General features: G+C 46.1%; 1 protein-coding gene across 18 annotated transcripts in view; it reads right to left on the bottom strand.

Annotated features, from left to right (window-relative positions):
- HSPG2 (heparan sulfate proteoglycan 2) overlaps nt 1–14,901 on the bottom strand; it is a 266,429-nt gene extending 251,528 nt beyond the window's left edge. For 13 of the 18 annotated variants that reach the window (XM_029578876.1, XM_029578880.1, XM_029578878.1 and 10 more), the window contains exon 1: nt 14,690–14,901. In XM_029578876.1, the coding sequence (XP_029434736.1) occupies nt 14,690–14,746 (57 nt within the window). In that variant the 5' untranslated portion in view covers nt 14,747–14,901. The remainder of the gene's footprint in view (nt 1–14,689) is intronic. The other 5 variants (XM_029578888.1, XM_029578889.1, XM_029578894.1 and 2 more) reach the window with 3 other exon arrangements.
- Between the last annotated feature and the right edge of the window lie 1,349 nt (nt 14,902–16,250).

Raw genomic sequence — 16,250 nt, 5'->3', positions numbered from 1 at the left:
CCCCCCCCCCTCCTCCCCAAAAGGATTCCATGCATGCAGCGTGCCTAGGACGCACTTTACGCACGCTGGGGAATAAAAGAAAAGAAAAAAAAGACAGACAGATGTGGTTTAACGTGTGAAGCCTGCAGGCTGAGGCTGTGCTCTGGTAGAGGGCTAAGGCCACAGCTGTAAGTGAGAACAACCAAGGATCTATTCAGCACTTCCCTTCCCATATCTGCAGCCAGAACAGTCTCCTGTGAGATCATTTCCAAAAAGGGAGCCCGTCCTTCTCAAGGCAGAAAGAGGACAATTGTGTCCCTTCTCTATCAACCGAGTCAACAAGGCTGCTCAGGAAGCTGGAAGAATGGCAGATTTTAAAAACCATTCCAGGTAATTCAGAGCAAATAACCTCAACTGGAAACACTCAACTCTTCAAATAATTCCCTCTAATTTAGGACTAATTTATTTTAAGGATAGCTTAGAAAAAAAAGTCTCACCAAGCTTTTTATCTGTCAGATAACTCTCCCAGGGCATAAAAACAATCTGGAGAAGAGACCTGCTAAGGTCTGGAAATCTCATGTAACTACATCATTTTCTTTGTTGTTGTTGGTCCTTTAAAATGGCGATTCTCAACCCTTTCCTGGGGACACACCTAGCCACTCAGCTTGTTTAGGATTTCCACAATGGAGATGCATAAGATAAGGAGGCAGCCCCTGCACATTCATTGTGGTTATTCTGAAAACCCATGTCCCGAGGCCTGGGTTGAGTATCTCCCCCTTTTAAAAAGGTCTCAGAAACTGCAGAGACTCCACAGGGGGGGGGGGGGGCATAAAGACAAAGGATGGCAGCATCCTTTTCCACCATTGGACTTTCAGCTCAATCAGAACCAGCCTCGACTGGAACCGTGGCACGATAGGACTACTTTTTCCCCTCACCCAAAGGTTACCCCTCTAACCCAGCCATCACAGCCAACAGGGTTAGCCATGGCCCACAGCTTTCTCTGGAAACCCAGTACACCTGCATCCTGAACTCAGCCACTAGGAGTCACTGTGGAGCAATGGCCGAGATAACCTCTTTCTCCTTGAGCTGTAAAAGGATATCTCCACAACATCCCCTGCCATCCCAAGGAACAGGAGCCAAGACCAGGAGCGAATCCAGGGTTGTAAGCTGGGCCTTCCGCAGAGCGGCAGCTTCTCTCTCATTCATTCATTCAAATATAAATTCTGAATTTTTAAGCCAGTCTTCCAAATGAAAGTAAGTTTATGAGATAACTGCGTGTTTGTCTCGCTAATAAACTTGGGTGTTAAGTGTGCTATGTTCACAAGTTTTCAGTACAGAGGGTCCAAGTGGATCCTGAGAAGGGTATTTTTTTTTTTATCACATATACAACATGGAAGTGTTCCAGAATGTAGGATTTATTAGCTCTGTGGGGAACTTTTAACTTTTTCAGAATCAAAAAGGTGTACAACCTTTTAAGTTTTAGCTGCACACCATCATCTTCCAAGTTCATTCATATATATCAGTCTGAATTGAATCAGCAGCACTACACCCCTGCCCCAATTCTGGATTTACTCAAGATTCAGACTGGTGGGTGTGACTAAGAGGGAGGGGCTTCATAAAATCATTAAAGATTACTAGCACTCTCAAGGACCAATAAGATTCAGAATTATTCAACGATTCTAATGATTTTGTCATCTTTGCTACTTTAAATTAAATCAGACTCGCATTGCAAAATGGCATTTTTCTGGCTCCAGGACCCCTGCTCGAAGCCCTTGTTTGCACTGCTAGCTCTCCAGTCTGAAATTCTGCCTTCGGCAAACACAGGTTTGTTTGACTCCTAACTGTAACCCCCGCCAGGATGGATGTTTTCACTTCCAGCCTTCCCTTCCTTCTCATCTCGGTCTTATCGCCTCTCCATCTGTCAACCGAATGATGGAATCAGAGCAGTGCTCTACACCAGGAATAAACCAGAAAAACATCTGACCAGATCTCAACAACATAAGGACCTCCGAAGAGCTGCGCTGAGGGATAGGAGATACCTGCACCCTGGAAGCCACTGCCTTTTTACCAAAGGTTGCATAAACACCCTAGAAACATGGAGAAAGTGAACATCATATGAAAACTGCCTTGCGGGTGCCCACGGCACAGCAACCTCAGTCATGCCAGCTTTTACTTGGAGTTTAAATAGTTTTGCGCCCCTGTTTTCCACCCAGAAAAGAGATATCACAGGCTTTAACTGTTCAGGTATGCCTAAACTCAAAATAAAAGCAGGAAAACTACGCACGGGTGGAGTCTTAAAATAGCCTTGGCTAACCTCATGTTCTCTACCGTTCTGGGCAGATGAGCAATGCAAGTTTCCATACTTAATCCAACATATTCCCCTCACCACCACTACCACCGAGCTTTTAATAATCTCAACAGCTACCGACACTGAACATCTGGCTGCCTAGCTCTCACTGCCATACTGAACAGTATCCAGCTACCACCAATGTGCTGGCACCAACCCAGTTGGTTCCTGGGGAGTTCCAACCCATCTACCCTGTGGCCTGCATACGGCTGGTGCAAGGGTACCAGGCGGCACCCCAGGAGAACCTCGATTCTCACTCCCTCTCCCTTATACATCTGCCTATCGGTGGCAGCTCTGGCATAGCATCCCCCTCTCATCATTCACCTCTCACTCTCTGCCAAGTCCTGAATCTTCCACCCTTTAAGTCCCTATCCATAGTGGCCGGCATCTCTTCTCTCTATACTTCAGTCTGGCATCCCTCCCCCCCTTCACTCCCTGCTCAGCACAGAAGCATCACCCCAATCACTTTGCTGCCTTTCTGGAATGCCCAGCATCCTCCCTCTCTCTCTCTCTCCACAACTCCCCCATCCATCCATTTCCTTCTCTCGTGGTGCCGGGCCTTAAAAGTGGGTAGATGGCACCCCCCCCACCCCAAATTTTGGTGCCCTAAGTGACCCGCCAGTTTGCCTAATGGAAGAACCGGCCCCGAGCCTGAAGTGCCGCTGGGCCAAAAGTTGGAACTGAAGGAATTCACATGCGCCATCAAACCGAATTCATCCGGCAATTCTTACATAGGTTGAAAACGGTTATCTTAACTGGAACTGCCAAAAATAATAAAGCTGTAAGCGATGAGGTGATCCCAGTGGCTCAGTGCCCTGGCTTCGATTCCTGGCTCATGCCGTCCATCTCCCCTGCGATGTTGCATTCACAGCTCCTGGGGTGAAGGCAATCACAATCGTCGTGCAAACAGACATCTAGCGGCTGGATTTGGCGGCTATGATTGTACAGTTACAAGTGCATGGCCCCCTCCCCCCCCCCCCAGCTGGACTAAATTAAGTGAGGAGGAGATGCACCAGATCCTGGTTCCCGCTGAGATGGAAGCCCAGAGGAGAAAAAGGAAACTGCGGAGACTTTTTAAAAAAAAAAAAAAAAAAGCCATAGGTGATACCTTTTTAAATCGAACCAACTTAATGCATTTTTTTCCCCACTAGCTTTAAAGATTTCCAGTCCTTTTATCAGCTTAAAGCAAAATGAACAAGTTCATACAAAAAAAAAAAAAAAAGATGTGGCCAAAATATTTAATTTTTATTTAAAAATCCATAACCCGCTCAATAATCAACTCGTGGCAGCTAACAATAAAACACATATAAACTATACAGCTTAATCCCAGGTTGCATTATGAAGCCTTAGCAGAGTGATGAGAAGAATGACAACGTCGGAAGGGTTGAGAGCGACTCATCCCCAGCGTCAGGTAGTGGAGGGGACTTTTACCCATGCTGTGCCAACAGTTGCATTAGTCAGTTCCACACCCGACAGTGCACCACAGATCCCTACTGCCCTTATACGCTAAGACCTTCATTGTACTGCCTACCATGGTGCCTTATCCACTGGACAGCATCTGGGTCTAGGGCAGCACAGAAAACAAAGACTGGCCTAGACCGACAGCAACATTCATAGATAAAAACTTAAAATTTGTAAACTAGGAGTTGGGTGTCGGCAGCAGTTCTTTCTCCTATAATTATACACCCTAGCCTACAAGTTGTAATGTTGTTCTAAAATCAAAGGCCTGTGGCGGGACAACTGACAGAGCAGCAGCTCCCCAAGCCGAGAACGTGGTTGGACAGACTGCTTGCATTCCCAACACAAACCCTCCTGAACAAATGATCAAACCCCAAGGCTATGGGCTGAAAAACACAAGGGGGGGATGGAAGACAATAACACATTCTAATGCCCGAAGAGTCAACCAGTTTAAAAGGCACTCCCTGAGGTGCAATATCAGACAAGACCATAAGAAGTGGGTCAGACCCACGTTCCATTGAGCCAGCGTCCAACAGTGGTGAACCTAGGTCAATTGTATGTTTCCAGCAGGTCCTAATGGGAAGATCCAATTCCTGTTAACTCATTTCCAAATGTAGGAGGATCTCCACATCTACCTGGCTAAGAAATGAGAATGGATCTATCAGCCAGAAAGTCATCCATACCTTTATACTCATCTATTAACCCTGAGCACATCTACAGCTTAAGTGCCTGTTAACTGGAAAGTTTCCCAAATTTGTTTTAAATCTACTACCAGTTAGTTTCATGGAGCATCCTCTAGTCCTAGTGCTATTTGAAAGGGTAAATAACCACTCTCTGTTAGCTTGTTCCTACCCACTCATGATTTTAAAAACCTCGTTCATATCTCCTCCAAGCTGTAGAACCTTAACCTATTTAGCCTTCTTCCTAAGTAAGCTTTTCCATCCCCTGTATTATTCTTGTTGACCTTCTATGTACTTTCTTTAAGATGGGCAACCAGAACTGTTGCAACTATGGTGCAACTCCAGGCGTGGTTGCACCATAGTTCTATAGGCATTTTCTCAGTTTTATTCACCATGTCTTTCCAAATAATCCCTAAGATTGAGTTTTTTGAAGGAAATCCTCAGCTCAGTGTACAGCAGCAATGTGCTGTCCACAACTTAGGTTGCTAAATGGCCTTAGAAGAACATTTTATTCTGATGAGGTTCAAGTGCCTATGAGTGATTTACTTCTTGTTCCATATGCCCTGCAAAAGAAATAATTTTGCATTTGTTTGTCTTTATCCATCATTCTGGATAACTGAATTTTTCTTCATACACCAGCAGGGGGAGACAGTTTGTACAGGATGTTATGGGAAAAAAAGTTATTTTTTTTTTAATCTGCATTTATTACCATCGCAGCCCACCAGAACAAGCTCTTCCCCCCAGCACTACCATGCTCTTTTACTAGAATATAACAGGTGAACTGATCCATAAACTATTTTTTTTCAGGGGTGCACAGGCAGTTTCACCCCATTCATTTGGGCTTCCAGCTCCATCAAAATGGGCCTTTGTTGGGCTACAGCAGGTCTTAAAAATTACCTGTGCTTTTTTCTTCCATTTTATATCCCCCCCCCCCCCCCCCCCACACACCCTATCCAGTCTAGCCATCACTAACAGTCTCTGGCCAAGGACCACAGACTTGGATTAGAGCAGACAGTAAAGCAATCTCCTCACCAATATGAAAGACCAGCTACACTGCTGCTGCAGCCCTTTCACACAATTCTAAAGTGAAAAAAAAACCAGTTTATATAAAACATGGCATAAGGCCCTCCTGGACAGAGGGCTCAAAATTCACTATTTCTTCACATTGAACATATGGCTATCAAAGAACCTATTTTGATGGAAAGAAAATAAAAATCTGATGATTCTCAGTTTCCCAGCAGCAGTAGACCTCATACTCTTGGGTGAAGGATCTCGATTTCCTTCAGAAGTACGACAGCATCACAATGAGACCCAACAGAGCAAGGGCCCTTTTTACCTTTAAACGTCCACAGCCTGGATTTTGTTTTCTGTCTGTATGAAATTTCGCACATTGCAAATCAACCTTTTTTTGCAAAAAACTTCTCTAGGTGGCAACTGTAAGTCATCAACATAGTCGTAAAGCACGCGGGTATTTTTGCCGTGTGTACTTTGTAGCTAGCAGGACACTCTCTCTTTGAATGATAGCTATATAAACTGGGAGCACTAAAATGCACCCACATGCTGACAACACACCATGCCATGTGCCCCAAATGAGCGAGGAATGAGCCTTATTTTGGACTGAACAGAGTCGCAGATCCATGCCCCCTCTAACTTTTGCTGTTTTTGCCAGATAGAAGACCCCAGCTTTGAGGTCCCGAGTTGGATTTCTAGGTGCTCCAAAGATTAGCTGGGAGTTGAGCAGCTCTTCCTTACAGTGCTCTATCCATGACACGAGAAACTCCCAGTACAGACACCTGAACCATCTAGAAGGTTTCACTCATAAAAAGGTCCGTCACCCTAGTCCAGACGGCAACAGAGATGCTGCCGGAAATGGCGCGCTGAAAATGCTCCCAGAGGACAGGCTGGAGAGGGCCCATGAGGAGGTCCCCCTTGTGGCCGACTGCAACTCGCCATTAACTCAGCATGTGCTTCAAGAGCCCCAATTAGAAGCTTACAAATGGCGGAAATAGGAAGTTAGTTAGCAAACATAAGCCCCCAAGTCTGTGGAGGGTGAAATAACGAATTTACTTATATTCCACCTTGTGGTGTGGCTGGGCAGCTATTTCGAAGTGGATTACATCCAGGTACGGTATATATTTCCTTCTATTCAGCGGGCTCACAATAAGTTTGTGCCAGAGGCAACGGAGGGTAAAGTGACTTGCCCAAGGTCACAGGAAGCATTAGCGGGATTTGAACCCTGGCTTACTCTAACCACTAGGCTACTCCTCCACTCCATTATTTATTTATTTATTTTAAATAATGTGGGCTAACCTTCCTTTCCACCACGCTTACTAGAGACCTCCCTTCCTTCAGGTGTTCCTGTTCCCCTCTGGGAGAAAGTTCACATTCCCGACTCGGAGGTTATGGGAGGGAGCCTCCTTATATCTCCCTTCAGTTCAGGTCTCAGAAGATTGGGTTAAAGGAATTGGCAGCTTTGAATTTATGCCCCCCAGAGTCAGAAGGGACCATCTGAATAGCCCAGTCTTTATTTTGAGAGGAGGGAAAGTCCATCCCAATATAATTGGCTCGGAGCACTGAGCAGTTTTTTTGCCTTTTTTTTTTTCACACTGGTACCAGGACTAGTGCAGGAAAGGCAGAACGATCGCCTGCCATTTCCTCTGTATACAGGAACTGCATGACTTGCAATTTCTGCAAGAAGTTTCTTCTGTTCATTTTGTCTTTTTCATCACGACAAAGAAAACCTGATCAATAAGAGAAAGGGAGGAACAGCAAGGAATCACATTTGTAGCTCCTAATCTGAAAATCCGTATTTCATTTTTGCTTAAAGTCGCAGATCTCTTGACTAAAGTTACCAAACTGCCAGGGAGAATTTCTACACCCAGAAAAAAAGAGTAGCGCGAACCGCCACAGAGGTAACGCAAAGCCTCAGCACTCACGGGGAAGGCTTACCCTTCCCCATATTGAGAGAGAGAGAGGCCATTTAGCAGGAGGCGTCGAGCCACAGAAGCAAAAGGAAGGAGGGTGCATTAACTCCAATCCAGAACCTCTCACCAAGAATCAACAGCACCAAAAGGGTTTCTGCAAGCAGGAGGGGCGAGCTGGCTGCTCTGGAGGCCCCATCATGCCACCTTCTGGATCCATAAAGTCTAGAGCAGTGGTTCTCAACCTTTTTCCCCATCATGACACACCTGACAGGCCACGCTCACATGTGCGACACACTGCTCATTACAATTCACGGCGAAAATAAAAAGTAAAGGTCCGGTAATTATTTTTATTGTTTAAGATGACACAAGGAAAAGATACATATTCTGTCTGAACAGAAATTGCATAAATAGTAAACATCCCATCCAAAACAGCACCAATTTCCAGCACTTAACAGTAACCACCTTACCTAAGAAAAGGCAACACTGAAACATTACACCAGGCCTTAAGACACCAATATACCTCCTATTAGGAAAACGGACCAAGCCAAGCTGCTATAGAGCCCTACACAGAAACTACACACCAGCAGAAAACCTCACCTGAATCACATGTACTGACCCTCACCTAACAAAGAATAAAGAGACCAAAATGCATAACTAGAAGCATGCAGAAAAAACTGAATTGGAAACTGCAACAAGCCAGAGTCTCTGTATGCAGTTAATAAAGGAAAAAATAAACATCACCCATCCTTATAAAACAAATCAAGAAATATAAAATCAATAGCAGTAAAACCATACTAATAAAAGAACAGATTATTTCGAAACAGCTGATGAGTGGAATATCCAATAATTAAAAACTCATAAAAAATTTCTAGATACCAATACAATATTTCAAAATAGCAGACAAAAAAACCCAGTAATGAAAAATAAGGATACAAAAATTTTTTTCCTCTGCATACCTGGGAACGTTTGATATCCAGGTGTCCTGAGATTGTTTTGAATTATCAGGAGGAGGAATGGTTTGGCTTGCAACTTTCTCCTCTCTCTCTCACACATGCTCTCAGTCACTCACATACACATGCTTTTTCTCTCTCACTTATATAGGCTCTTAATTACCCATTTACACACATGCTGTATCTTTTCAGGCTTACACACACACAGGCTTTCAATCACACACATACATGCTGTCTTTTTCTCTCACACACACACACTCATTCACATGCTTACACACATGCACTCTCTCTTTCTCTCATTTACACACAGGCTCTCAAATACTCACCTGCTCCCTCACCTAAACCAGCTCTCAATCTCACACAGACACACATGGTCTCTCTTTCTCTCACTTTCACACAGGCTCTCAATCACATACTGACATACTCTCTCACCTAAACCAGCTCTCAATCACACACAGACACACATGATCTCTCTCTTACTTATACACACAGGCTCTTAATCAGACATATACATGATCTCTCTCACACACAAAGGATCTCAATCACACACACATACTCTTTCACACAAACAGGTTTTCAATCACAAACTTACACATACAGGTTCCCAATCATAAACTTACATTCATGCTCTCAATCACAGACATACTCTCTTTCACATATACAGGCTCTCACTCACACACATACATGCTATCTCACTCACACACATGCTTGCTTGCTCATTCACTCTCTCTCCTTCCCTCCCTCCCCGGAACTAGCGGCAGCAGCAGCCTCCTCCAACCCTAACCTCCTTCATTTTCAGCCCTCGCGGAGGAGGAGTCCCATGGGCCGCGGGGTTGACCTTCTTCATTTTTCTCCGAGCCGCGCATCTCTTCTGTTCTTCGGGCCGACGCTGACATACTAGCATGGTCTCTTCTTCCCGCGCACGCACCCGCTTGCTCACCACTTCCGCTTCCGGGCTGGGGGGGGGGAGGGCGGGAAGAAGAGAACATGCCGGTGCCGCTGCCTCCAGCTGTCCTGCCGCGTTCCGCCCGGGCTGACAGCATTTTAAGCCCGGGTGGAGGAGGACCGGGGAGCAGCTGGGTCAGCGGGGGACCGGGAAGTGTGGCGACACACCTGCGTGTTCTTGGCGACACACCGGTTGAGAACCACTGGTCTAGAGGATGTGAAAGAAGTGAAGAGGCATGGGGGTGGCTTGCGGGAATGACGGCTACGACCTGGTGATTAATACCCTTATTCAATAAACATACACACGGTTAATGCAACTCCAACATTGCTCTATGCTTCAACGGCAAGAGGAAATGTGGGAAAAAAGGATTTGCATCCACAAAAAAGCAGGGGAGTAACTTGCTTGATACGGCGGTTAGTACCCCAAACCAAATAAGCCTGATACTTCACTTTCAAGGATATCCAGCATAGTTCTCTGCTTCAACGGCAGGGGGAATGATGAAAAGATGATTTATATCCAGACAACAACCAACAAGGACTGAGTTGCACAGGCTGGATAAACATGCATGGGAGTAGCTTGCTATGACAGCGGTTACTACCCCTAAACAATTAGCTAGATACTTCACTTAGATGCAGTTCCAGCACTGCTAACTACATCGATGGTGGGGGTGGAAGGGAAATAGAACCAAAAAGTCACTTACAAGGGACAAGGGTAACATAAGTATGGGGAGGGGGGGGGGGGCAGTGAAAGCTTGCTGGGCAGACTGGATGGACCATTTGGTCTTCTTCTGCCGTCATTTCTATGTTTCTATATAATTCCTTTCCGCATCCGGAGACAGGTTCAGCCTTAAGGAATAGTGAGGGGGGCAACTGCACCAGTCTCCGTACCTATGGGGGTCCCCATCACTATTCCCTCGAAGCTGTGCACATGAGCAAGTGCTCACAGGTCAAGAACTCTGTGCACACGGAAAAACATACTGCACGCGAGAAATCCTGATGATATTTGCCTTAAAACTGGCTTGCAGCACACACATTTAAACTCAGCTTGTTAAAAAGTTGCACAAAAGAACATTTTTGCGCATGTAGTCTTTCAAAAACTGGAAGAAACATTCGTTGCCATGCCAACTGCCTTCTTCCAGGCCCATCCTGCCCACTATCTTATCAGTTGCTTCCCGGCTCCTTCCAAGAGGTGAGCGCCTACGAGCAGTCAAATCCTGGCGTGCTGCTGCCGCCAACAACCCTCCCCTGGCCACCTACTCCCCCCCCTAGGGCCTGCCCAGAGTAGGAGAAGGGTGCATAGTAAGAGGATATTAAAGGAGAGTGGAAACTGGATTGAACATTCTTGGTGACTTGTTCTAAGAGCTGTGTACGATTGAAGTCCTCTGTATTACAAAATATGTAACAAAATTGCTACTGTAATGAATGTGGTTTGTTCTGTCTGATTGATATCAATAAAAATATATCCAAACAATGTAATAGCCCACATCAAAGACGTGGTTTTCTGAGTTTAAACACTCTCCTCACCTTTCATAGCACCTTTCCTCCTTCTGCCACAGGGGAAAACCCTCCATCATACAACAGCTATGGGTGGGATTCAGTTTGCTGTTGCTGCAATGGCCCTAGATATAGGGTTAAGGAGGGTGCAACAAGTAATCCCCGAGAGGCACAAAGGAAAACAAACTCTTGGGGCCTGAACCCTACACATCCTTAAACCCTCCCGACCCCCAGCACTAGTGTTCTTCCAACATTAACAGTAGTTAATGAAAAACATGTAAAATATTTTTAAAACTTGCTTATTTAGGCAAGCATTCAACACGTTACAGGTCAAAGATCATTGAACGGAGGCTTTTAAATAGTTTTAACATGCTGTTTTACAGTATATTGTTTTTTTTTAAACTTGGCTACGAATGTGTTTTTTTTTAGTACTATTTGGTCTGCTTTACTTTTCTGTAGGCATTTTAGGCTTGTACAGATGTTTTATTAATTATTGGGGTCTGAATGGTTAGCGTAGATTTTTATGTTATTACATTTTATTTTTTTGTATTTTATGATTTAATGTTGTATATGGCCTATATATTGTGAATGTTGTAATTGTAACCCACTTCGATCATTGGACTATGTGCTACAAAATAAATCTTTAAATAAAAAACAAACAAAATAGTGAGCAGGGTTGAGGCAGATTCTGACTAGGCTGAAAGTCAAAGCATCAAGAAAGATAAGTCCAGCTTAAAAAAAAAAAAAAATACGGTCATATTTTGGTCCTTTTCCACAGGGTGGGGAGAGATTCCAACTTCCAACTCATTTTGGCTTTTTCTGTTTCATTAGCAGTTGTGTGTGCTGTGCCCTCCCCACCCCACTACAGGTAGCTGGGGCAGTCTATAAGCCACCAGGCACTCTCAACTACTCTGCTGCTGCAGCTGGGTCGTCTTGCGGACCGCAATGAAAATATTAAGCCAGTCACCTGCCTTAACTACGTCAAGTGTGAGCGCTCTTTTCTGGAAAAAGATCTTTGCCCAAGGCACAGAGTTGACTGAAATGCATGCATAAAACACTTTCTAAAATCTGAACTCTCTTGGCTTTAAGTCCCCTTCCGACCAATACTCAGAACCAATATGGGAACGGATCTGTAATGGCAAACCCCCCCCCCCCCCCACCTACTTCCTTCTCCCATCTAACAGGCCGATACAGTACAGTGCCTCCGGCGGGTTCGCAAACCGGACGCCGGCAAAATTGAGCGTCCGGTTTTCAACCTGCGAGCCATAGGCAGATTTCAATTTTTTTTTTTTTTAACTTTCTGGACCTCCGATTTAATATCACCATGATATTTCTCCGGTGCCCAGAGAAATTAACACCTACCTTTGGGTAGGCGCTAATTTCTGAAAGCAAAATGTGCGGCTTGGCTGCACATTTTACTTTCTGTATCGAGCGGGAATAACTAATAGGGCCATCAATATGCATTTGCATGTTGCAGGCGCTATTAGGGTCGGGGGGTTAGACGCGCGTTTTTGACGTACTGTTACCCCTTACTGAATAAGGGGTAAAGCTAGCGCGTCGAAAACGAGCGTCCAATCGCGGGTTAACAGTGCGCTCCGGTTTAAAAACTGCTTTTCTGTGCACCTTCCGACTTAATATCATGGTGATATTAAGTCGGAGGTCCAGAAAGTTAAAAAAAATTTGAAATCAGCCCGCGGCTTGAAAACCGGACGCTCAATTCTGCCAGCGTCCGGTTTCCGAGCCCGTGGCTGTCAGCGGGCTCGAGAACAGACTCCGGCAAAATTGAGCGTTGGCTGTCAAAGCCGCTGACAGCCGCCGCTCCGGTCCAAAAAGAGGCGCTAGGGATGCACTAGTGTCCCTAGTGCCTCTTTTTGCCGCGGGCCCTCATTTGAATACAGAATCGTGCGCACAGGAGAGCGGCCTGTGCGTTCGCCCACTCTCCCGCAACTTTTACTGTATCGGCCCGTAAAGTAGGCGAGTGGGACTTCAAAGCCTTTAGACCCTAGGGCCGCAGAACTGGTTTGGATGGCGCTAGTAGAGGACTTCCAGTTATCCACTGACTCAAGCATGGTGCCATTTCTTTAAAGAAGGCTGTGAAGTGACACAGTCCCATTCCAGAGGCAATACCCAAGGGAGAAACCAAGTCCCCCATTCTACAACGGAATAAAGGTGAACAAATAATGTATAGACTAACCATCTATTTCCTGATTAGCCTTCAGGAGATATCACTACCTTCACCAGTTCAAAAGATTCTGTTCTGACCTGGTGAAGGTAGTGCTAGCTCCTGAACGCTAGTCAAGAAATGTATTAAGTTAGTCCCATAAATAAAAGGTAGCACTATATATATTTTGTTTGCCTTTATTCAAGTAGAGTAACCAGGCAAGCAAACCAGGCTAAAACAGAATCACAGCCGCAGCCCTGTTCAGCGTATTTATTTAGATATTTAAGCTATAACGTCCTAAGCAATGGCTGAGGAAGGGCAGGGAGGGGATAAATATAATGGGCGAACGAGTTCACCTGGTGGGCCACCCAGTCTGCCCAGCAAGTTAAGGTAACTGCCCCTCCGTAAGGGTAGCAACTCCACAGAAAGATAATAAATCAGGAAGTTTCTTTCTGGCCTCTTGGGAACCCGAGTGTATTGATTGCATCCCGGAAGATCCTAGGGCAGGCAGCAGGAGGCGAGGGCTGGAATGCAGAGCTGCCTATTTGTACGACCTTCTGAGGTGCCAGGGCCTGCCGCCTTATAAATACAGGGGCTGGGCCAGGCAGCCTGAAAGTTCATGGGACAACGCAAAAAAAAAAAAAAAAAAAAAAAAAAAAAAAAGCGGTAAGGGGCTCGCAGGATTTGAAACAAAGGAAAAAAAAAAAAAAAGTAGTACAGAATCTATTGCTTCTAGGGTGCTCTCCTCTCTGCCTTACTGCACTACAATTCTCTTTTGGAAGGAGGCTTCAGGCATCTACCCCCAGCGGAACACGTTATAGCGCGCCTGGCTTGCCGCGTACTTCGCAAGTTTTCCACCAACACCCTAACAAGACACGTCCCTTACCTACGTGGAGAAAAGCCCCAGAAAAGTGCAACAGCAGGCATACAATGCGCCCTCTATGTGGCAAAATGTTACTTCTGGAGGAGACTGCAACAATCACACCCCACAGCGGGACGCCGGGATTTTGATGAAATCACCCCCCCCCCCCCCCCCCCCCGAGTTCTCCCTACCCCAGCCAGCAAAATAAATAAATAAAAACAGCGCTGCGAGGGGAGAGAGAGATATCTCTGCAAGGACTCTGAAGCAAAGCCTGGGAAGCTGCCCTGCAAGGAGCAGAGGGGGGGAAGCAAGCAGACGCCACCAGCTCCCTGAATAGCACCGAGTCCCAGGGATAAAATTAGCCTTTCAGCTGAGCAAAACGAAAATGGCAAATTACACCCTTCTAACTATATATAATGCATCTAAATATCAAGTCGCGCTCTCTCTCTCTCTCTCTCTTCCTCCCCCGTTTCTGCACCTAAGTGCTTGGAAGGCGCCACTTTGTAATAAGTAATAAAGTAACCGAGATCCTGCCACCGAGCTAGGGCAGCGAGAGTTTCCAGAGTCAATAAATTCTCTCGGAAAGTTTACAAATCTTTAGCTGGGGAGAGCCAAAAAAAACTTCAAACGAGCACTCCGCTCCGCAGAGTTGTTAGTAAGTCATTTCAGCCTTTGGAGGGGGCGACAGAAACCTGCAGCAACCCCCTCCCCAGCGGCTTAGAAAAGGGTTTTTTTTTTTTTTTTGCAGCGAACTCCCTGCAACAGGCAGCCCGTGACCTCTGAATCTCTGGCCGGGCTTTTGCCAGCAGAATGCAGACTCTTGCACGCACGGCTTCCCCGAGATTGCAGCGCGAGAGAAAGAGAGGAGCGGGCTGCGGGGTTCCCTTACCTGGAGAAGCTGAGCCAGCAACAGCAAGGGCAGACTTATTCCAAGCAAGCGCTCCATGACTCTCCTGCAGCTCAGGGCTTTCCTTCCCCCACCCCCCTCCTCCCCTGGAGCCCGGCCCTCAGCAGCACTTTTGGGTGAAAGGTGGGAGGGGGGGAATAGAAAGGGAAGCAGAGTCCTCCTTCTTCTCCTCCTGCTTCAGCTGGATCGAGCCACAAAAAAAAAAAAAAAAAGCCTCGCTCTCCCCTCCCCCGGTGGGGGCAGCTGCTGGAGGTCCCGCGGAAAGTTGCCCAACGTGAGCCCCCCCTGCTCTGCACTTTGCTTGCCTTCTGGCGCTGCTAAATCCCGGCTGCTGCCCTACTCCACAGGCGCTAAGTGAGGAACTGCAAAATCACTGCAGCTGACTCACAGGAAATCCTGGGGTGGACTCGGAGGGGAGGGGGAGAGTGGCTGTGCACGTGTGAGGGCTAATAGTACAGAGGTGGGGGATAGGAATAAGCAAGAATCCTCATGGAAATCCTTTGGGGAGGGAACTGAGTTAAGCTACAACCACAGCCAACCGGACATTCAAACTTTTCGCTGGCTACGTTTCCCTGCCCTCTCCCAGTCATCGTCCCCAAATCATAAAGCCACACCGTTGCACAGGTTGATGGCGTCAGTTTTATTTCGGCTTCACACTGCCATGCGGTCTGTGACGTCATCAGTGTGGGACAGTTAGTTTCTTTTTTTTTTTTTTTGTGGGGCCTTTAATCTTAAATGGATTTCACAATTGCAGGCGGTGATGCATTTAGTTGAAGAAAGCAGGCTAGGACGTAGGTGCTTGTCGGTGACCATTTTTAGTTTTGTTCATTGTTGCAGGTCACCCCTGGTTTAGGCAGTCCTGATTTTCTCAAAGCCCCTTCCCCATGTATTCTGGACCTATAGGCCTCTTTTTTGTAGGGGAAGGACTCAGAATCCCACAATACAGTGGGAATTTGCTTTAAAGGAGAGAGTGCGCCTGCTAAAATGAAAAAAGGATCTAGTGCTATATTTAGGTAGCCACAATAAAAAATAGTTGTTATCGCAATATTTGAGCTAAACTTTATGCACTTAGGTAAATAAGTGAATTACCACGTCTCATGTTATTTTCTTGGATAATAAAACCCTGTCTTCTGTGGTTGCTCCTTTGAGGGTGTGACAGGCGTTGATGTAGAGAGAAACTTGTTATAGATTGTGAAAACCAGGGTGCATAGTCTTGTGGTTTTGTTCTCTCTTTGTCTACCTTCACCATGGTCTGCTGTCTTTTTTTCTGTGTGTGCAAGAAGTGTGAGAGTGTTTTTCAGTCTGTCCTTGTTTAGAGGGTGAAAGGCTAGAGTGTGAAGATGGCAGGTGCTAGTGGTGTGAGAGTAAGGCGCATGAAGATAGGGGGGGGGGGAAGAAAGGTGGGTGAGGTGAGCAGGGAGCACTCGGAGTTTAGGAAGGAAGAGGAGAACAGTGCTAGAGGGGACAGTGGTGGTATTGAGGTGCAGCACAGGAGTAGAGTGAGGGAGGTGGTAAGAAGTATTGGGAGGAGGGAGTTAGAGGT

This window comes from Rhinatrema bivittatum, chromosome 15, assembly GCF_901001135.1.
Source record: "Rhinatrema bivittatum chromosome 15, aRhiBiv1.1, whole genome shotgun sequence".
Classification (NCBI taxonomy): Eukaryota; Metazoa; Chordata; class Amphibia; order Gymnophiona; family Rhinatrematidae; genus Rhinatrema; species Rhinatrema bivittatum.
The sequence above is the reverse complement of the archived record's forward strand: the minus strand, read 5'-3'. Positions and strand labels throughout refer to the sequence as shown.